The sequence below is a fragment of the Erythrolamprus reginae genome, chromosome 3 (assembly GCF_031021105.1).
Source record: "Erythrolamprus reginae isolate rEryReg1 chromosome 3, rEryReg1.hap1, whole genome shotgun sequence".
Classification (NCBI taxonomy): Eukaryota; Metazoa; Chordata; class Lepidosauria; order Squamata; family Dipsadidae; genus Erythrolamprus; species Erythrolamprus reginae.
The window spans coordinates 32,402,997-32,426,670 of NC_091952.1; the positions used below are offsets into that span (position 1 = coordinate 32,402,997).

Sequence of the window (23,674 nt, forward strand, 5' to 3'; positions counted from 1 at the left end):
TGATAGCCCAGGGCACGTGGTCCCCGGAGGAAGCTTCCAGGCCAATCAATTGGCTAGAGTTAAGAGCCGTTTCCCTGGCTCTGAAGCATTTCTCTCCTCGCATTCCCAACCGGCACGTTCTCATTCTCACCGACAACATTGCCACAAAAAGCCATATCTGCAGACAGGGAGGCACGAGATCCAAGGCTCTCATGAGGGAGGCCCTCAAGTTGGGCCTTTGGGCGGAAAAACATCTCCAGTCGCTCCTAGCCGATCACATCTCGGGGAGTCTCAACGTCCAGGCGGATTGGCTATCCCGAGCAACGATAGACCCAGGAGAGTGGAACCTCCATCAAGACCTGTTCCATCAAATCACCCTCAGATTCGGCCTACCAATCCTGGATCTCTTCGCGACCAATGCGAACGCCCAACTCCCTCGCTTCTATTCCAGATTTCCATCCCCGGGAGCGGAAGCAATCAATGCCCTCCGGAGTACATGGCCTCCAGGCCTACTCTACGCATTTCCTCCAATTCCAATCCTCCCGGACGTGATTCACAAGGTCCTCACCGAGAGGGCCCGAGTAATCATAATCGCCCCTCATTGGCCCCGCCGGCCCTGGTTCGCGGATCTCCAACAGCTGTCCGTCCAGGACCCTTGGCGACTCCCCGTTTCGGGGGATATGCTGCGGCAGGGGGCCTCTTTCCATCCAGACCCGGAGTGGTTCCACCTCACCGCCTGGCTGTTATCAGGAGAGATCTAGAACTGCGTGGTCATGACCCCGATTCAGTGGAGGTCATTTTAAAGGCCAGAAGGGGTTCGACCAATCGAATCTACGACCACACGTGGTCCAAGTTTCACCAGTGGTGTCTACAGGAAGGTCTCTCCCCTCTGTGCATCCCCATACACAGAATTATTTCCTTCCTTATGCAAGGCTTCCATAAAGGACTTTCCACCAGCACCCTCCGGCGTCATCTGGCAGCCATTTCATCTGTCCTAGGGGGTCCCCGCAGACAGCCTCTCCGATCCTTCCCTGAAGTTCAGGAATTCCTCAAGGGCATAGCCAATCTCAGACCTTCCAAGGTCCACAGGCATCCTTCCTGGGATTTGCCACGGGTTCTCCATTCCCTCACGCAGGCACCATACGAACCCCTAAAATCGGCGTCCCTCAGGTACCTATCCTTTAAGGTAGCATTCCTGGTGGCTATTACCTCTGCCCGACGCATTTCGGAGCTGGCTGCCCTCTCAATCAGGCAGGACCTTTGTCAATTCCATCAGGACAAGGTAGTCTTGCGACTGGACCCCACCTTCTTACCCAAGGTCAGTTCCAGGTTCCACAGATCTCAGGATATTGTCCTACCTTCCTTCTGCCTCCAACGAGACCATCCCTTGGCAATTAGATGGCACACCCTGGATCTCACCAGAGCGCTGAGAATATATATCCAACGCACAGGACCCTTTCGGAGGTCAGAAGCACTTTTTGTAGCCTATCATCCCAGAGTCATGGGGGCCAAAGTGTCTTCAACAGTAATAGGCCGTTGGATCAGAGGGACTATATCTAAGGCCTATGAGTCGGCCTCCCTCTCAGTTCCAAGGAACATCACAGCGCATTCCACCAGGAGCGCAGCCACCTCGGCCGCTTGGGCGACTCAAGCCCCGTTGGAGGAGGTCTGCAAAGCAGCCACTTGGGCCTCGCCAAATTCCTTCATCAGGCACTACAAAATTGATTCTTACGCTTCAGCGGACGCTGCCTTCGGCAGAAGGGTACTCCAATCCGTTATCTCACACGATAGCAAGCTAATCCCACCCTAGGGACCATCTATTGGGTATGTCCCATGTGACTGCTGGACCCGCTCCTTCAGTACGGAGAATAGGCGTTGATTGCTTACCTGAACGCCTCTTCTCGTACGGTGAGCGGGTACAGCAGTCACTTCCCGCCCTTATATGTGTCTTCTTTACCTTTCTATATCTTTCTTCCTCTAACAATGAGAGTTGAACACTACAGAGCTTCACAACTGAGCCTAGTCTATGGATTCGCGAATTCTGGGGAAGGGGCGGATCCGGCAAGCTTTTTTAATACTAGGCTCAGTTCCACCGGATTGGACATGAGCAACCCATGTGACTGCTGTACCCGCTCACCGTACGAGAAGAGGCGTTCAGGTAAGCAATCAACGCCTATTTAACTTCCACTGATCTGCCTAGAGCAAAATATGTCTCTGTTATTTCCAATAAAATTACCGTATATGTACATATATAGTCATCAGCAACAAATTTAACATTAAGGAGACTTTACCAAACCCTAAAATGTTAGAATAAAATAACTGTATTCTTAAAATTAGTAAGCATCTATTTCCCTTAGATTTTTCAACAAAAATCAAATGAACTTAAATTCTACTTAAATTTCCTGCCTTTTAAAATAGATATAACTAGGTCAAGGTAATTCACATGCTTAGGTAGTTCTGCCTTCCCCTGATGCACTGTCCCTGATTGGTAACTTTCTCTAATCTTTCTATCATATTGTCTTTCATTGTTATTTGTTTAATAATTATACAATTCAGCCAGCTTTTGCTTATTCAGTGAACCATGTCTTTGCACAATATGTGAAACAGCATGGAAACTGATAGACACAAAGTAAGAACTGAAGAATTTGCTAAAGTTTGTTCTTTAGCTATTTCTTATTTTCTTTATTTGTGTACATCCAGTCTCCATAGGGACTCATTGCTGAGTTTAGTGAAGTGAACTGTAAGTTTCACTTTGAAAAATATTTTAGTCAAGCAAGTTTTTGATTTTTTTTTCCAGCTTACGGACTTCCACATTTATTTGTTTAAGTACACCTTCTGGTTTTTTTTTACCATTTGGAGAACCCCATTTATATGCATTCTAACATTAGAGGGGATTGGGGAGGAGTCTGAAAAATCACTATAAAACTAATTCTTAAGCTCATGGACAAATCAGGAAGCTAATGAGTTTCTTCGGAGTTTCACATGTTGAAGAAAAATAGCCTAGTCCTGACTATCTTTTTTTCTCCTTAGGTTTCAGTAAATAAAAGTTAAGTAACTTTCTTATAAACATTGGCACTGCCTGGACTTTATTCTTGCTGATAATAACAGAGAAAACCCCAGCTTTTTCTGATTTGGTTCCTGAAGATCTTGAAAGTTGCATGACTTAAGTCCTTGAATTATGACCACAACTGAACTCAAAATTTCTGTTGTTAAGTGAGACATTTGTTAAATGAGGTTGGCCCATTTTATGATCTTTCTTGCCAGGGTTGTTAAGTGAATCACTGTGCCTGATTAGTTAGTAACCCTGCTGTTAAGTGATTCTGCCTCCCCCCTTGACTTTGCTTGTCAAAATGTCAAAAAAGCGAACACATGATCATGAGATACAGCAGCGGTCAGAAATATGAACCAGTTGCCAAGCATGGGGATCCTGAAAAAGGTCGTAACTCTGAAAAACGATCATGGTTTTTTTCAGTGGTCTTGTAAATGAGCTGTTGTAAGTTGCGGACTACCTGTAAGTCTGTAGTATTTGGAGAGTCTGAGTTAGAAAGACTTGAAATGACCCAATTGCTACAATTTATAAGTTCTAGGAATGTTATAACAGCACATTAGCAGGAAAGAGCTTTCTGATCCCGCTGGGGATCTGAATCATTCTGTCAAAAGTGTTAAAATGTGAAGTATGTATGTATGTATATATGTATGTATGTATGTATGTATGTATTTATTTATTTATTAGATTTGTATGCCGCCCCTCTCCATAGACTCGGGGCGGCTCACAACACAATAAAACAGTTCATGACAAATCTAATAATTTACAATTTAAAATATTTAAAAAACCCCATTATTAAGCAGACATACATACAAACATACCATACATAAATTATATAGGCCTGGGGGAAATATCTCAGTTTCCCCATGCCTGACGACAAAGGTGGGTTTTGAGGAGTTTACGAAAGGCAAGGAGGGTAGGGGCAGTTCTAATCTCTGGGGGGAGCTGGTTCCAGAGAGTCGGGGCCGCCACAGAGAAGGCTCTTCCCCTGGGGCCCGACAACCGACATTGTTTAGTTGACGGGACCTGGAGAAGGCCCACTCTGTGGGACCTAATTGGTCGCTGGGATTCGTGCAGCAGAAGACGGTCCCTGAGATAATCTAGTCCAGTGCCATGAAGGGCTTTATAGGTCATAACCAACACTTTGAATTGTGACCGGAAATTGATCGGCAACCAATGCAGACTGCGGAGTGTTGGTGTAACATGGGCATACCTGGGGAAGCCCATGACTGCTCTCGCAGCTGCATTCTGCCCGATCTGAAGTTTCCGAACACTTTTCAAAGGTAGCCCCATGTAGAGAGTGTTACAGTAGTCGTACCTCGAGGTGTTGAGGGCATGAGTGACTACCTTAATGTATCCATGTTGTTTTCTTGGTAGAAATTATCCCCCCTCCCCATTCCTACCAATACTTGAAGAAAATTGAGGTTTCTGCAGTCGGCTTGTCACTTGGAAATCAGAAAGTGTTAGTGGAGCATCTCATTGACGTCCACAAGCGATTGATTTGCTTTCAGCTTTATTGTTGAAAAAAGAAAAAAACCAAATTGAGGGCTGTCATTTACCTCTGCTCACTACTTTTGTGCAGTTTATACCTGCTGACTTGACTTGACCCCTTTTGACATTTTGTATCTTGGCTCTAAAAATATTGCCAAAAGTAGAAAGAGAATCTTTTGTTAAAGCCCTGCCAGCTCCTTTCTCAGTGTGGTACAGTTTGTTCTGTTATAAGAATGAGCCAGTTCACTGATTCAATGAACACATAGCTGTAAACCTGCAGGTTGTGGGGAGAGGCGGTGGGGAAACTTGATAAAAGGCTCTAAGGAAAATAAAGAAGAAAGTTTACCTGCATTTGACAGCTCCTCAGTGTTTTTCTTATGATAGGTTTGATATATTTTCAACTCACTGTGGCATAGAGGAACAGCAAATCGTTGCATATACTCAAAATGAAATTCAAAGTACATTAATAGGTCACCAACGAAACTTACAAATTGGATGTTTTCCACAGTTTAATATGTATGCCTTCTTGGATGGGATAAGCCAGGCTGAAATAACCTCTCAGATTACATTGCAGAGAAAGATAACATCATTTTATAGAACTGGCTCAATCAAAAATGTTTGCAAAAGTTACTGCAGGAGGAGTGGCTTTTGAATAGTTGGGAGGCCCGAGGCCTGATGCAACTAGGTTTTAGACACAAAATACACTGCTAAAGAGTCAAACTGATAATTTGAAAGTGAGTTTGGTGTATTGCTTAAGGCAGAGGTCTCCAACCTTGGCAACTTTAAGACTTGTGGACTTCAATTCCCAGAATTCTTCAGCCAGTTTGCTCACAGCTGCCCCGAATCTGCGGAGAGGGGTGGCATACAAATCTAATAAATTATTATTATTATTATTATTATTATTATTATTATTATTATTATTATTATTACTACTACTACTACTACTACTACTACTACTACTAGGGAGTTGGAAGTCCAGAAGTCTTAAAGTTGCAAAAATTGAAGACTCCTGGTTTAAGGCACCAGGCTATAAATCAGGAGTTTTTCTAGTTTCACCTTAGGCACAAAGCCAATTGGAGGTTCTTGGCCAATTCTTTTCTCTAGGCCCTAAGAAACAAATAAGCCACTTCTGACGTCTTGCTGAGAAAACTGCAGAGACTTGTCAGTCAAGTCACCAGATGTCAACACTGACTTGAAGGCACATAAATAAAATAAAATTCAACACTGATTTGAAAAATAAATGTGAATACTATATTCTCTTTCAGTGTAACCAAATCAAACATTTTTAAAATTTGATGCTATCTACAAAGCATATCTGGATAATAAACAAACAAACAAACAAACAAACAAATAATCTTGTTTGATACCAATGTTAATTTGAAATTGTTTCAGGGCCAGAGTTTGCACAATGGAGTCACATGTAAACACATTTTTTCTTCCTTTTCTAATGGTTTCTTTGATTGTTACAATGGAGTACCTGTTTTTAAGTTAGGTTGCATAGAAATTTTATAGGATTTTTTCTTTAGTGCTAGAAGCTATTTCCATGCATTTTAATAATAATTAGAAGGCATTCTGGTTAGCAATGTCTTCATGATATCAGTCATATTTGTTAGATTAGATTTGCCATTAATCCCATGATGGCTGGAGGTGAGAAGAATATTTAATTCCATTGACAAATATTCAAGTTCATTAAAGTACTATTGCCACCACATATTACAAACAAAAATTGGAGGCTGAGAAAGCTGTAACCTCCCCTAATAGAAGCTCCTAGTCTAATAGAAATAGAATAGAATAGAATTCTTTATTGGCCAAGCCCTTCATGGCACCGGGCCAGACTACTTCAGGGACCGCCTTCTGCTGCACGAATCCCAGCGACCAGTTAGGTCCCACAGAGTGGGTCTTCTCCGGGTCCCGTCAACCAAACAATGTCGCTTGGCGGGACCCAGAGGAAGAGCCTTCTCTGTGGCGGCCCCGACCCTCTGGAACCAACTCCCCCCAGAGATTAGAATTGCCCCCACCCTCCTTGCCTTTCGTAAGCTGCTTAAAACCCACCTCTGCCGCCAGGCATGGGGGAACTAAGATACACTTTCCCCCTAGGCCTTCACAATTTTATGTATGGTATGTTTGTATGTATGATTGGTTTTTATATAATGGGTTTTTAACTGTTTTTTAGTATTGGATTTTGTTGTACTGTTTTGCTGCTGTTGTTAGCCGCCCCGAGTCTGCGGAGAGGGGCGGCATACAAATCCAATAAATAATAATAATAATAATAATAATAATAATAATAATAATAACAACAATAACAATAGCAATAATAATAATAATAATAATAATAATAATAAAAGTGTGATTTGACACACAAGTGTGATTGGACACACAATAGTAATATAATGTCTTTAGTGCATATGAACTCAGTGCACATAAAGAAAAAATACATTTGTCAAGAATCATGAGATACAGCACTTAATGATTGTCATAGCGTACAAATAAGCAATCAGGAAACAATATCAATATAAATCATAAGGATATAAGTAACAAGTTACAGTAATACAGGCATAAGTGGGAGAAAATGGAGGATAGGAATGATAAGAAGACCAATAGTAATATAATGCAGTCCTAGTGAATGGTTTGACAGTGGCGAGGGAATTATTTGTTTAGCAAAGTCATGGCACTCCGTAAAAAACTATTCTTGGATCTAATTGTCTTGGTGTTTAGTGCTCTATAGTGTCGTTTTGAGGGTAGGAGTTGAAACAATTTATGTCCAGGATGTGAGGGGTCAGTAAATATTTTCACATGGATTTCATAGTCAACACAGCTAATGATGTATGCAGCAAAATATCAGTACAGTGGTACCTCTACTTAAGAACTTAATTCGTTCTGTGACTAGGTTCTTAAGTAGAAACGTTCTTAAGTAGAAGCAATTTTTCCCATATGAATCAATGTAAAAGCAAATAATGCATGCAAACCTATTAGGAAAGAAATAAAATCTCGGAATTTGGGTGGGAGGAGGAGAAAGAAGAAGAAGAGGAGGAGGAGGACAGTCGCTGCCGAAAGAAGAAGGTGAGGTGAGGGGAATCAAAAAATTCCAAAACTTTAAGGCTTAAAAAGAAAAAGAGGGACTCTGAGGCTGCGCCCAGAGAAAGGAAAACACTCCATTCACTCTGGGCTGTGCAGAGCAAAGGGGGTGTTTCTTTTCTCTGGGTGCTGGCAGAGGTTTATTCCCTCTCCAAGCACCCAAGGAAAGGAAAACGCTCCGTTTTCTCTTGGCTGCCAAAGCCTCCTTAAGCGCCACCAAAAGGCTCTTCTGGCAGCCCAGAAAATCCCGAGATCACCAGGATTAAAGGGGGAATGGCAGGAAACTGGCTGGGCCTTCGTGCTGCTCTTAAATTTTCCTGGGAAATTTTTCTGGGCTCGGGTTCTTAAGTATAAAATGTTTCTTAAGTAGAGGCAAATAAATCTTGAACCCCCAGTTCTTATCTAGAAATGTTTTTAAGTAGAGGGGTTCTTAAGTAGAGGTACCACTGTATAATGAAATCTGCATTCTCTCTCCTGAAACATCATAGAATAGTTAATGATGATAAAGCAGTGGCTCCCAACCTATTCGGCATCAGGGAGTGGTTCTGTGGAGAGAGAATTTTCCATGGAATGCTGCCTACATCTTGCAGATGGGACTTTGCTTGTTTGCATGGCCCAGTTTCTAGTATGCTGTGTCCACAGATTGGGGGTTGGGGATCCAATCCACAGATTGGGGGTTGTGGTGACCCCTAACCATAAGTTTAGTGCCAGTTCTCCCAACAGGACTTTAAGCTGATGGGCAGGAAGATCAGAGGGACACCCCCACTAAATGCCTGATTGATCGGATTGTAAAAATATTTATTTATTTATTAATCAGATTTGTATGCCGCCCCTCTCCGCAGACTCGGGGCGGCTCACAGCAATAATAATACAATGTAAACAAATCTAATATTTAAGTTAATTTAAAACCCCAATTTAGAAACCAATCATACATACTAGCATACCATACATAAATTTTATAAGCCTAGGGGGAGGGAAAGTATCAATTCCCCCATGCCTGACGACAGAGGTGGGTTTTAAGGAGCTTACGAAAGGCTAGGAGGGTGGGGGCAACTCTGATATCTGGGGGGAGTTGGTTCCAAAGGGTCGGAGCCACCACAGAGAAGGCTCTTCCCCTGGGTCCCGCCAAACAGCATTGTTTAGTTGATGGGACCCAGAGAAGGCCAACTCTGTGGGACCTAACTGGTCGCTGGGATTCGTGCGGCAGAAGGCAGCCCCGGAGATATTCTGGTCCGGTGCCATGAAGGGCTTTATAGGTCATAACCAACACTTTGAATTGTGACCGGAAACTGATTGGCAACCAATGCAGACTGCGGAGTGTTGGTGTGACATGGGTGTATTTAGGGAAGCTCTCATGATTGCTCTCGCAGCTGCATTCTGCACGATCTGAAGTTTACAAACACTTTTCAAAGGTAGCCCCATGTAGAGAGCATTACAGTAGTCGAGCCTCGAGGTGATGAGGGCATGAGTGACTGTGATCAAATATGTTCAAAGGTGCCAGAATAGTTTCTTTAGTTTCTAACACCATGGGAAAATTTTCTTTTCATTCAATCTCCAAAGGGTTGACCCCTAGGTTGAGAACCACTGAGTAGGTGGTAAAGGTAAAGATCTGTTTCACACATATGTGCTAGTCATTCCCGACTCTAGGGGGCAGTACTCATCTCTGTTTCAAAGCTGAAGAGCAAGTGCTGTCCAAAGATGTCTCCTGTGGCCGACATGACTAAATGCCAGAGGCGCACAGAACGTGTTACTTTCTCACCAAAGAAGTCCCTATTTTTCTACTTGCATTTTTTACGTGCTTTTGAACTGCTAGGTTGGCAAAAGCTGGGACAAGAAACGGGAACTCACTCTGTTACGTGGCACTAGGGACAATTCCAGTTAGGTAGTTCTTAATTCTTTTTTTGGAGTGGGTGGGGAAAAAAGCTACACTTCTCTAAATCTGTTCCTTGTATGAAAGACAAATGAAGAAGAGCAATGGATACATCACAAATCTCAAAAAGGGTTATATGAATCATTTTCTGAAATTAGAGCTTAGGAGACGTGCTAATTAAGTTTTTTCTTGCAAATTAAAATTGAGTGAAATCAACACCAATTGCTTAATCCTGTACTATTGGTATCTTAATGAATGTAACATATGAAATGTAATATTCCCTTGAATAAATATGTTAAATCTGATATGATATTGCCACCTATATTTAATAGATTTGGTTACTTTTTGCTTGGAGACATAGAATAAACCTCTCTAGAACAGAAATAAAGATAAAAGTATTGAAACTTGAATCCTAAAACATGGATATTATCATTAACATTTGCTAAAAAGATGTACCATTCAATGGAATTTTTGCTGTAACTTTCAATTTCAATATTACATTGCTGGAAATAAAGCTAAAGTATAGTGTGTTTTATATGGGAATATTGCATGGCTTGCAAAATGGCACAAATCATGTGTATTTGGCATAGATGTGTATACAGTGTTCCCTCGAGTTTCGCGGGTTCGAACGTCACGAAAAGTCTATACCACGGTGTTTCAAAAATATTAATTAAAAATACTTCACGGGTTTTTTCCCTATTCCATGGTTTTTCCCACCCGATAACATCATATGTCATCGCCAAACTTTTGTCTGCTTTTAATAAAAATTAGGTTCGTAAGACGAGGTATGACTGTATTTACTTCCGCATCTCTACTTCGTGGAAATTCGACTTTCGCGGGCGGTCTCGGAACACATCCCCTGCGAAATGCGAGGGAACACTGTCCTGAAAAAATTGAAGAACCTAGTCAATAATTTTATTTAAAATACTTAAAGCTATCTTTTTAACTGCCAAGGCAAAAATAAAAATACTTTAATAAAAAATAGTGTACATGCGGCCAAAACCACCCACTGAGCTTCATGACTGAGTTGGATTTGAACCTTGGACTTGAGTAATTCTTATCCAACACTCTAATCATTATACTAAGAGGACAGGCAATAATATTGTGGTTTCTTCCAGCCCTATGTTTCTCAGATTCATTGCACTAAAGTTAGATAAACCAGTAGTCTCCATTGTGGTATAGCAACTTGGTATTGTCATGTTAGATTAAATCAATCCTACATTTTAGTAACTGTAGCCTGTTGTGCTGTGAAACTGTAACATTGCGTAGTTCTCTTGCAACTATGCAAATTCAGAAGCTCCATTTGTCTGCTAATCAAAAACATTCAGTGATGATTGGTCCGATCAGGACACAACTCAAGTTGCAGATGTGAGGCTGCGCCAGGTTTCTGATTGTCATTATATAACTGTTCCAGGGGAAACAGAAATGTACAAACAATCCTTTTGATTACACTTTGATATGTTGTCGCTGTGCTTCAGCTCAAGCTAACTTTACATGCAGGGGCCTAGCAAATATTAACTCTGAGGGAATACGGTCAGGCAGTTAAAAAAAATTCAGATTAAACATGCCCTTCTCTAGTAATTTAACTGCATCAAACTTGAGTTTCCCTGGTACAGTGATACCTTGTCTTACAAACTTAATTGGTTCCAGGCCGAGGTTCTTAAGGTGAAACGTTTGTAAGACGAAACAATGTTTCCCATAGGAATCAATGGAAAAGCAATTAATGTGTGCAAGACCAAAATTCTCCACTTTTGCCAGCCGAAGCGCCCGTTTTTGCGCTGCTGGGATTTCCCTGAGGCTCCCCTCCATGGGAAACCCCACCTCCGGACCTCTGTGTTTTTGCGATGCTGCGATTTCGCTGAGGCTCCCCTTGCTGGGAAACCCCACCTCGGGACTTCCGTTGCCAGCAAAGCACCTGTTTTTGTGCTGCTGGGATTCCCCTGCTGGGATTCCCCTGCAGCATCACAAAAACACAGAAGTCCGGAGGTGGGGTTTCCCATGGAGAGGAGTCTCAGTGGAATCCCAGCAGCACAAAAATGGGTGCTCCGCTGGCAACGGAAGTCCAGAGGTGGGGCATCCCAGCGGTGGCAGTGTGTTTGTAAGGTGAAAATAGTTTGTAAGAAGAGGCAAAAAAATCTTAAACCCCGGGTTTGTATCTCGAAAAGTTTGTATGACGAGGCGTTTGTAAGACGAGGTATCACTGTATTTGGTCTGTAGGTGACGTCATTAAATTAAAACATTAATTGTGAGACTCTAGTCTTTTTGAGAGGATTAATGAATTGGAGGAATATTCACTGAAGCAGTGATCCCAGTTTATGAGATATATGATTGAAGTTGTTCTTTTTATTAAAAAAAACTCACCCTTCTTGTTTGCATTTGAGGCCTTTTTTAAATGGGACATTATACTGCTCCGCTGAGAAATTATATCTTTTGTATCAATAGAAGGATTGATAGGGAGAGAGAAAGAGGGAGAAGGGGAGAGAGAGACAAACACACTGGTTCTTAAAAGCCTCCCAAAGTTATTTGGGAAGTGGATGACCAATTAAATAAATAAATAAATGGTCTGCCAGCCCTAAGGACGTTTAGTCATAGACTATTTGATTTATGGGGTCATTTCAAGTTAAAGGAGCTTATTGAGACCATCGGAGGTGCATGCAATGGTCGTAAGTGTGAAAAATAGTCATAAGTCACTTGTTTTAGTGCTGTTGTAACTTTGAACAGTCACAGAACGAATATTTTGACTTTACTGTATTGCACCAATAAGACCATATTTGGAATACTGAGTCCATTTCTGGTCACAACCAATACAAAAAATACTGTATATTGAAACTCAAACAGTGCAAAGATGATTAAGGGTCTGGAGGCTAAACAGAGCGATGAATAGAACCAGATATGTCTAGTCTAGCAAAGAGAAGGACTAGAGATGGCATGATGGTAGCCTTCCAGTAGGAGCTGCATCGGCTGCCAGTTGGTTTCCGGACACAATTCAAAGTGTTGGTGATGACTTATAAAGCCCTACATGGCACCGGACCAAATTACTTATGGGACTGCCTTCTGCCGCACAAATCCCAGCGGTTGATTAGGTCCCACAGAATTGGCCTTCTCCAGGTCCCGTTGACCAGACAATGTTGTCTGGTGGAACCTAGGGGAAGAGCCTTCTCTGTGGTGGCCCCGGCCCTCTGGAATCAACTCCCTCCAGAGATTCGCACTGCCCCCACCCTCCTCGCCTTTCGCAAGAGCCTCACGAGATTTAAATTTAGATCGAGTTATAGACTGCTCTTTAATGTAACGGGATTTTAGCTTATAGTTTTTAGTTATTAGATTTGTACACATATTGTTTTTGTATTGTGTTCTGTGAGCCTCCCCGAGTCTTCGGAGAGGGACGGCGTACAAGTCTAATAAATAATAATAAAATAAATAATTACTGCCATAGAGAGGAGGGGGGGGGTCAACCTATTCTCCAAAGCAGGACAAGAAGTAATGGGTAGAAGATTATTAAAGAGAGATGCAGCCTAGAATTAAAGAGAAATTTCCAGACAGAACAGTTAATCAGTGGAGCAGTTTACAATCAGAAGTTGTGGATGCTCCATCACTGGAGATATTCAAGAAGAGATTGGACAACTCTTTGTCCAGAGTAAAATGGAGTCTTCTGCGTGAGTAGGGGGTTGAACTAGAAGACCTCCAAGATCCCTTCCAACTTTGTTATTCTATAACTTCTATGACTTTTTTTCCTTTTTCCTGCTCCCACTTATTTTTGTATGCTGGGTAGTTTGTTTCATGAAGTCTCTACAATCTCTCCTTTCCTAATTGCATGTCACTAATTGATTTTAAGCCTATAGAATAGAATAGAATAGAATAGAATAGAATTTTTTATTGGCCAAGTGTGATTGGACAAACAAGGAATTTGTCTTGGTGCATACATTTGTCAAGAATCATGTGGTACAAAACTTAATGATTGTCATAGGGGTCAAATAAGCAATGAAGAAGCAATATTAATAAAAATCTTAGGATATAAGCAACAAGTTACAGTCATACAGTCAACATGGAAGGAAATGGGTGATAGGAATGATGATGCCAGAATGATCCATATTGGTTCCTGTTCTGCCTTTTAATAGCTTTGTAGTTATTGTTGCAACCACATATCTTCTGGGGGATGCTTTAACCTGGCATTATTCCCCTGGTATCTGACATAAACTGGGCACTAGCAACCTCTCTATTTCACCTTGGCCTTATTGACAAAGGAAGAAGAAAAAACCCTAACAAAAATGATTTTTAAAAAAAAAATCTTCTGACTTTGTGGCATCTTCTGACTTTGTGGCATGAGGAAATCAGCTTATTTTCTTTTATGAACAATCTCATAAAATATAGACAAAATTAACTATAATTTTTTTGGAAAGTGGGAAAACAAAAAAGTTAACATTCTTTTTTTAAAAAACTTTAGTCATGTGCACAAACAATCTTATGGAGGAAATAAAAACAGGGCAGTGAGACTCATAGACCGGGTCTCAAGATAATTGCTAATGGAAAAACCTACAATTCTGAGAAGACTATTGAACAATTACCTAAGACACACAATTGCTAAGTATCCATCAGGGAAATATATATCAGGGATAGTGGAGACATAAAACGTCCTAGTATGTGTTCCCAATTAAAATTAATATTATGCAATATTTCTAGCTCAAAACGTAATACCCATTCCTTGGAAATAAACAGATTCTTGAACATTTCTTGCTTGCCTTTCTGGATCTTTCAGATTCACATAGATCGGAACATAATTAGTTTAATATTTCTTAGTTCTGTTCCAAGGCTTGGTAAATGGCTTCTTTCTTGGATTTTAAAGGCAAAGATTTTTCCTCTACCGAAGGAATGGGAGCTAGGGGCTGAAGCAGTCTCCTTATGTTATGTGCCAAGGTAAGCATCCTTTGTTAGGAGGATCCTACTGGAGGCAGAGAAATGTGCTTTGAGGAAGTCTTTGGTCTATGGGACATGCATCTGATAGTCTGGACTATTTCACCACAACAGGGCTCCACACGTAGGAGCCACAGTATAATGCTCTAAAGGTAACACATTTGGAATACTGTGTTCAGTTCTGGAGACCTCACCTACAAAAAGATATTGACAAAATTGAACGGGTCCAAAGACGGGCTACAAGAATGGTGGAAGGTCTTAAGCATAAAACGCATCAGGAAAGACTTCATGAACTCAATCTGTATAGTCTGGAGGACAGAAGGAAAAGGGGGGACATGATCGAAACATTTAAATATGTTAAAGGGTTAAATAAGGTTCAGGAGGGAAGTGTTTTTAATAGGAAAGTGAGCACAAGAACAAGGGGACACAATCTGAAGTTACTTGGGGGAAAGATCAAAAGCAACATGAGAAAATATTATTTCACTGAAAGAGTAGCAGATCCTTGGAACAAACTTCCAGCAGACGTGGTTGGTAAATCCACAGTAACTGAATTTAAACATGCCTGGGATAAACACATATCCATTGTAAGATAAAATACAGAAAATAGTATAAGGGCAGACTAGATGGACCATGAGGTCTTTTTCTGCCGTCAGTCTTCTATGTTTCTATGTTTTACTAAAGTGTAGCATGGGTACAAATCCATTTCCCTTTGGATGTTAGATTATGATGGATAATGCTGACATAAAAACAGTGCCTGCAAATTAAGAGTATTGCTCAAGCAAAATGCTAAGGCATCATTATTAGCATGTGGTTTGGCAATTTCTATTGTATTCGGTTCTGATTTGAATTCTGGAAAAGCTAATTTATTCTGCATCTTCTTCTACGGTTGAGAAATAAAAGCTGTATGATTATACTGGTATGAGGATTTCTTTGGTTAACATAGCATTTGGTTAACATACTGTTCTTTTGTTTTTTAGATTCAATGGCAGATGCAAGCGGTTGTTCCATTTCTTGACGTACATATGTCTGAGATCATGGATTTGCTCAAATTTACTCTGCAGACATTGTTCAAAAAATAATACTTGCCTCCTAAGCTTCGATTGTACTCACTGGTTGCAATAATGGCCAGCAAAAGGAAATCCACAACACCTTGCATGATACCAGCAAAAATGTTGGCACCACAGAAATCCACTTCTGTTGGAGTAGATCACGAAGGAACATTGGTTCCAAGCACTCTGCCTAATTGTGATACCACTGTTGATAATCACGGTAGTGGGACTTTATCCAATGGACACAATGGAATTATAGACAGCACTTCTTATAGATGTAAAGATTGCAATTTCACTAGTCAAGAAATTAATCAGTTCCTTAGCCACCTTGATTCCACGCACGTAGACTTTAGTAAAGACCCCTCCTTTTTGTGTGCGAAATGTAATGTCTCGGTCAAGAGCCATGATGATCTTTCACATCACAATGCAGAGCACCATGTTGGAGAAACCAACTTAATCTGGAATGTAGTGAAACAAGCTAACCACATGATTGTGGAACAGACTACTGGAAATATCAGTGGTAGTCAGGACCACTTGGGGGGTAATCCTCAAGAGAGTCAAGCTGAAATTATTATTACCAAAACGCCCATTATGAAGATAATGAAAACAAAACCAGAAGTTAAAAAAATCCACACATTGAAAGAAAATATGTCTAGTAAATCAGTCAAGGATGTAGACACAAAAGGTGAACTGTCATTTGCCAATGGATCACTGCCGGTTAGCCAGTCCGGTAAATCAACCGCCATTATCAATGGGTCAGTCATTGGAAATATGCCTATTTTACAAACAGGCATAACACAACTTGTGCAACTGCAACAGCAGGCACAAGTTCACCAGCACCTACCAACATCAAAATCCCTCCCTAAGGTAATGATTCCCTTGAGTAGTATTCCAACTTACAACGCAGCGATGGATTCTAACAGTTTTCTTAAAAACTCTTTTCATAAGTTTCCCTACCCTACCAAAGCTGAACTTTGCTACTTGACTGTGGTGACCAAGTATCCGGAAGAGCAGCTGAAAATCTGGTTTACAGCGCAGAGGTTGAAACAGGGTATTAGCTGGTCACCTGAGGAGATAGAAGATGCCCGGAAGAAAATGTTTAACACTGTGATTCAGTCTGTTCCCCAATCCACTATTACAGTGTTGAATACACCTTTAGTTGCAAGTCCTAGTAGTGTTCAGCATCTCATTCAGGCCAGTTTGCCTGGTCATTCGGTTGGAAAGCCTGAAGGAGCAAGTGGTATGCTGGTCACCCAACCAATAATATCAAATGGACTTCAGGGAGCAACTTCATCTCATGCAATAGGTTTAACCTCCATTCCAAAGACTCACATAGCTAAACCTCCAACCACTGTGTCAGTTTCCAATATTGCATCAACTGTGAATGTAGTTAGTGCTGCTCAGTCCCAACTTTCTGCTTGCCCAAACATCTCTTCACAAGCATTCTTAGATCCTAACTTATTAAAAAACAAGAAGTCTTATGAACAGTTGTCTGCACTGAAAGATAGTTTCTTTAGGAGTCAGTTTCCTAGCCAAGTTGAAGTTGAGCGTCTGACAAAAATCACAGGACTTGGCACCAGGGAAGTTCGAAAGTGGTTTAGTGACAGAAGGTATCACTGGAAAAATATTAGGGGCAACAAATCTGTGCTTAGTGGGGATAGCACAATCATCATAGACACCGTGCCTGAAATCACTTTTACCACTTCACCAAAACCAGCCACAGAGTTAACTTCCGCATCAGCAACACCTGTTCACACACCAGCACGCCGGCAATCCTGGCATCAGACCCCTGATTTCTCCTCCGTAAAATATAAGGAGAGGGCCCCAGAACAACTCAGAGTTTTGGAAAGCAGCTTTGCACAAAACCCCTCCCCTTTAGAGGAGGAAGTAGACCGCCTGAGAAGCGCAACTAAAATGACAAGGAGAGAGATTGACAGCTGGTTCTCGGAGCAAAGGAAAAAACAAGCGGAGAAAGAAAGAAAAAAACCAGTAGATGAAGACGCTGGGGATGGGTCTGCAGAAGAGGAGGAGGATTTGGATGACTTCAGAGCATCAAGTGAAAATGGTTCCTTGGATGAAGCTGGAAGTTCTCAACTTCCAGGTGAACGCAAAGTGACCCCAATAAAAATCAACCTTAGAAACTTTAAGGTGACAGAATCAGAGGGGAAAACTGAGTTGGCAGCGTCAGGCGCCCAAGCAACAACAGAGAGTCCTTCTAGCAGGGTACAGAAACCCAAGCTCTGCTTTAAAAAGAATGCTGAGCAGAAGCATTTGCTTAAGCAGCTGTTTGTAAAAACACAGCGTCCTACTAATGAACAGTATGACCAATTATGTTGTCAGAGTGGACTTCCCAGGGTTGAAGTAATTCGCTGGTTTGGAGATAGCCGCTATGGTTTAAAAAATGGAAATCTGAGATGGTACGAAAACTACAAAAAAGGTATTTTCCCCAAAGGGCTATCAAATTCTGGTGAGATCAGCCAGGAGGTCCTCCAAGACTATTTTCAAAAGAACAAGGTTCTGTATGAAGATGATCTCCAAGATCTCTGCGAAAGAACTCAGATGACCACCTCGCAGGTTAAATTGTGGTTTGCTGAAAGGCTAACGGAAGAAAGCAAAGCCGTATCTGATGCAAGCAGTGATAGTCAGCCCCCAAGTGTTGGTGATCCAGCCAATAGTCAGAAAGGAACTTTTGATACTTTTTCCGAAGTTTCTGAGAACAGTGAATCTTGGGAACCTGGAGGTCAAGATGGAAGCGCAGAATTTGGAGATACAGATAGTCATCTGACTGCAATACATTCTGGTGAGTGGTTTTGCATTTTTTTGTTAACATTTTTGTTAACTTATTTTTGTTAAACTGCTGCACAAGAAATTTATTTAAACCAAACAGTGGGAAAATGAACAAAATGAACAAAAATAATAATCTATTTTCTGATGCTCTTTTTTTAAAATAGTAACAATAGGGAAGAGGAATGAGAACAGGATCCTAAGCTATCTTAAGACATTGCTTTTTTTTTAATATGGATTGTGATTAATTTCTATCACGCTGAATGGAGAGAAATAGAAGCTACCCAATTCCTATAAGAGCGACAAAGTAATTTGTGTTCCATTGGGATACTAATTTTTGGCTGATTATAGTTTGGATGGATATTTAAACAGCAATTTCTACTATTTACCCAGTGTTTTCTTGATAGATTTAAATTTCTATGTGGGCATTCCCTTTTCATATTTAATAGTAACAATTCCAGCCATGCCTTCATCCTAGCTAACTGTGTTGAGTAAGGCAATAGCTCCTGTTATATGTATGCAAATATTGCCGGTGATGCGAACATGGGAACAATGAAGATTCCACACAGGGAAGAAGAGCTTTGCATTAGTGCCTTTGTATTATACTCATTTCCTTTTAACGTGTTAAACCCTCTAAAAAAATTCTTGAAAAAACATTTTAATTCTTTTATTTTTAAAGAAAATTTGTAAAAGCTAACATGCTGCGGAGCAATGTCATTTTTATTTAGTGATTTTTATTTTTCAAGAATTCCCATTACTCTTTCTCAGAAAATGAAAAAAAGTTTGGTGAGAACAACCCAGAACCTGGAAATGTGCCAACTTCTCTTCCAAAAAAGACAAAAGCAAACTTTGAGTATCTTGTAGAAGGAAAGAATGGATGTCAGGCAACAAAAATCATCTGTTTGTCTTCTGAAAAAATGTGATCTGTAACTTATCACATCCAGTGACAGGCACTTTATTTGAGTCCATATTATGCTTTCAATGTGTGAAATGTAATCTACTGGCCTCCCAAAGCGTGGCGAATCCTATTCTGCAGCCCCACCGCCCATTAATGTTTTTTTGGGAGGGTCAGGAAAACTCTGGAGTTTAGTTTCAGCTTTCCATATGATTCAGCTTTCATGGGACAGGAGTGTCTGAATAGAGACTATAAATCAGTTAATACTGCCTGTAGATCATTTGCTCCTTAATCCTTACTTTGTATATTACAATTTATAATAGCACTTTTGAAGAAAAAATGAAGTTTCAACTATAGGGGAGACAATAAAGGGGGGAGAAAAAGAGGGAAGTGACTTGGCTGTGAGTGTTTGAATAGTTAAGAGAATTCAGCTAGAGATGTAATAACAAAGATGGGTTTTAAGATAAATCTTGCTGGATAGAAAGAAAACTTTGTATTATTCATTCATTCATTCATTCATTCATTCATTCATTCATTCATTCGACTTCTATGCCACCCAATCCTTATATTATCCCAATAATTCAGTATTGAATTATGGAATTGGAATTATATAGAATGTAGGATCTGAATTTGAAATGAATAGAAATCAGCAGTGGGTTGCTTCCAGTTCTGCCTGGTTCTAAGAACCAGTAGCACCGATGGCGGAAAATCAAGGAGGGATTGCAATGCACAAACACACACACATACACAAGTTCAGATAGACAGCTGAGTAAAAAAGAATTTTTAGCCAAACCCTCCCTAATATGAGGCTCTGGTTTTAAAGCACAATTTTCCATAAACTCACTCCTTTTTTTCAGAGCAGTTCAGGTCATGGTAACTCTTCCCTCCAGTTCTCTCTCTTGGCTTCTTTGCTTGCTAGTTCATCTGGTACTGTAGAACACATTGTGACACATGTATTTGTTGCTTTCAGAAATGGATTGAACCACCACTGCCTTCGCTCAAACAGTCGGCCAACTTTGTAAGGACCTAGCAGCTGTGGGTCGTTTTGAATCTTTGCTGAAGATTGTAATGCCAAGATCTTCTTTTCATGAAGCACAATTTGAATTTGGAGGTCGCAGGGAAGACATCCGTAAAGAAAACTGTAAGGTTTGGGTTGAGGAAAGCCTAATATTTTGTTTTATGATTTAGGAGAGTGTTCACCAGATATTCTCCATCTGGCTCCAGTTAGTGGACACTGTCTTTCGAACTTCATATTCATGGAACCAGCTTCTTAATGCCAGCAACCAGCCTTTTTTCTGCATTAGATCATGCACCTGAAACATTGTGTTAAACATTCCCCACCCCCCCAATAGAAATGAGCTATCATTTATACAACATATTCTAAATACTTTGTGTTTGTTCTCGGAATGTTCCATCTTTGCATTAACTGTATTCTCTTTACGTTTTAATCTCTAGATTTTGCAGATTTTGAAAATACAGTAAAAACCTTGATTAACAGGCCTCTTGAAAGGAAACAGTGGCTGTTGATACCTGAATTGATGTCATTTGTGGTAGCTGTTGGTACCTAATTTATCATTTAGGTAATCTGCAGTATTGGAAGTGATGTGAATGCAGTCACTTGCAGCTAAATTGCCATTCTCATGGATTGAAACCACTTTCCATTGTGTCAAAGGCTTATCAAACTGAGAGCCATTGAACTGAGGATTTGCTGTACAGATTGTAGTCTATGCTCACTTCCTCAAGAGTAAATCCCCCCCAAAAATCAATGCAGCTTCCTTACATACAGTGGAGTTATATATGCCACTAGATAATTTGTGACCTGTTGTGTCATCCATTGAGAGAAAGGTAGTACAGCCTTGTATGACCAGAATAGGTATTAGATTTTAGTTTGAACATATATATTTTGTTTACCCCAACTCTGGATGGCTACATGATCATTGAAGAAGAAAATAGAAAAATAATTGTAGTTTCAAATGAACTTCAATAAATCAATATTTACCTAATTATCACAGGAGAGCAAAAAAACAGGGTTCTCAGGAAAAAAAAACATTGACTTCCTGCCATCTTCCCCATTGACTTTGCTGATGGGAAGCTGGCAGAAAGTCAGAAATCATGATCATGTGACTGCGGGGAATTCAGCAATAACACAAGTTTGTGAATAAAATGGTCTGAAATCATGGAAATCTCAATTCCAAAGGAGTAATGGGCTCTGGATTATTTTACACATTCTTTATGTTAATAGATTTAGGTACCTTGATTTAAAAACTTGGATAATGCACCATTTGGATTAACAAATGTATAGACAAACAAATAGACACAGTGAGAGTTTTAGTAGTATATAGATAGGGAAGGATCTGGTGAATAATATTTCTAGTTCCATGCATAAAATTACAAAATGAAATTGTAATAATACTCACTAAATTTCACGTGCATAGAAGCAAATGAATATTTCTTTTAATACATTCCAGACACTAAAAGGGTTGAAATTTAAGTATTTTGTGTGTAAAAGAGAGAAAACAGCAACTCATAAAAATAAAAACACCCTTGTGGATGCCATCTATAACAGATGTCCATTAACTATGAGCCCTGTAAGAATTTCTGACTTGAAAAGGCACCCTTTAATCCTCAAATTTAATTATTAATATTGCTGAGTTTTCAGGGTTGTAAATGCTAAATTGTGACTGTTTTGTTATTAATTGCAAATATTGTACATTTACTACTTTATCAATACTGTAACAGGAAACTGTAACCCCCTCAGATAGCTGTAATCATGAAGGCATTTAGTTTGCAGTATACACAATTTATTTCTTTACACATAGATCAGAATAGTATTGGATTCCGACACTTGCATCACAAGAGTGCACTATCTATATTTTTAACTTTTACTGCTTTTTCTAGCTATTCATAAGCTAGGAAAAAACCCTGAAAAGCTTCAAGCTTCGCTAAGTTCATAACACACACAAGCATATAGTATACACTTATAGTAGGCATGCATTTTTGTCTTCACTATTCATTGTTTTGGAAAGATAACACATTATTTTAATAATATGGAAAGTTAGAATATAACATGCTGGGGCTAATTACTGTCAGTAAGAAATCTTTTTTTTACTTCAGAGGTCTTCAAACTGGGCAACTTTGGAGTCAAAGTCCACAAGTCTTAAAGTTGCTAAAGTTGGGGACTTCTGTTTTAGATGGTTCATTTGGTGGCATTAAATTTTCCCAGAGTTCTACTGAATGGAATCTGGGAAACTTTCTATTAATTAGAACCATCTCCTCACGGTCTTCCAAAGACAGGGAGAAATACCAGCTCTCATGCAGGGGTTGTATTTGGGATTGAATCTTATCTGTTTCCCCCCAAAAGTTTAACTTGCCTAAATCAACGTATACAAACAATGGAAACCCTCCAAATATATGTTCAACAATTAGGATTCCCTGATAAGCATGATCATTGCTGAGAATTCTGGGAATTATAATCTACTTATTTGAGTCTAGGGTAGTTTTTCCCAGTTTGGTACTATTGGTTGGAGAAAAAGAGAGTTTTAATCCAACCTATCTGAGAGCATCAGATGGAGAAAGGTTCTTGTATTTGTTCTTTTTAGGGTTTTTCTCAAGAAGCCTTACTGCATTCATACCCAGGGTCAAGATGTGTTATGTATATTGGACACAATATATTATTGGCCACCGAGTTTAGTTTAGCATGGGACTGTCAGGATGAAAATAAGTATGCTAAAACTTATTTAGTAGTTTTAAAATGCCACAGCTGATGCTGCAACTTAAATGCAAAACTGGAAAGTGTGCATGCATGCACATATACTGTTTTAGGTATACTGTATATAAGAAAACCCCTTTGTATTCTTTCATATTTGATGTCATTCTCTCAATCAGTCTTTCAAGGAAAAAATCAATTTGTTCAAATGCATTTTAATTTGGATTTCTTTAATTGCATAGATAAATCCATATGCTGAAAGAAGAATATAATTGTAGCTCCCCTCCATACTTTGTTTAAAAGCTATCCATGGCTCACAGACGTTTTTTTACAAAGGAGACTTGCAATCTGCCATTTATCCTTGAGGGAACCAAAGTAACATGCACATCTTTGAGAACAAAGAATTCTGCTTCTGAGACTGGGGGAAGGCTCCAGCAGATTTCTTGTACTGCAGAGTGCCAAGACCTACCTGTTACTTCTATTGGCTTTTTTTCAAAATATATGTTACTTGAAGAGTAAATGAAAATGACTTTGCTCAGGTTACCTTTGCCTAATGGATAGGAGCTGGAATAGTAGAAAGTGGGACCCATTAAAGCCATCAGAGAACAACTACACCCACTTCCACTGGAATGACAACAGAACTTGAGTTCCCAAAGGAAAAAAAAGCAATGTTGGTCAGTTCAATGGAATTGACAAAGGGGTAGTTCTCTTTTTTCTCTCCAAACATGTTGGTTTGTTTTCAGTATACAGTATACATAGTAAATACATATATTCAACTAGTTTATTCATAGCATCCACATAAAAATGATACATTTACAGATGGTTGTTTAATTGGAAGCTCCACTCAACTCTTTGAGGAGAGTTTGGAGTT

At 40.1% G+C, this 23,674-nt stretch overlaps 1 protein-coding gene across 3 annotated transcripts in view; it reads left to right on the forward strand.

Annotated features, from left to right (window-relative positions):
* Positions 1-21,657, forward strand: part of ZHX3 (zinc fingers and homeoboxes 3) — a 71,920-nt gene extending 50,263 nt beyond the window's left edge. For all 3 annotated transcript variants that reach the window (XM_070744738.1, XM_070744739.1, XM_070744740.1), the window contains exons 3-4: positions 15,347-18,218; positions 20,068-21,657. In XM_070744738.1, coding sequence (XP_070600839.1) covers positions 15,491-18,218; positions 20,068-20,078 — 2,739 coding nt within the window. In that variant the 5' untranslated portion in view covers positions 15,347-15,490 and the 3' untranslated portion in view covers positions 20,079-21,657. The remainder of the gene's footprint in view (positions 1-15,346; positions 18,219-20,067) is intronic.
* The last annotated feature ends 2,017 nt before the right edge of the window (positions 21,658-23,674 follow it).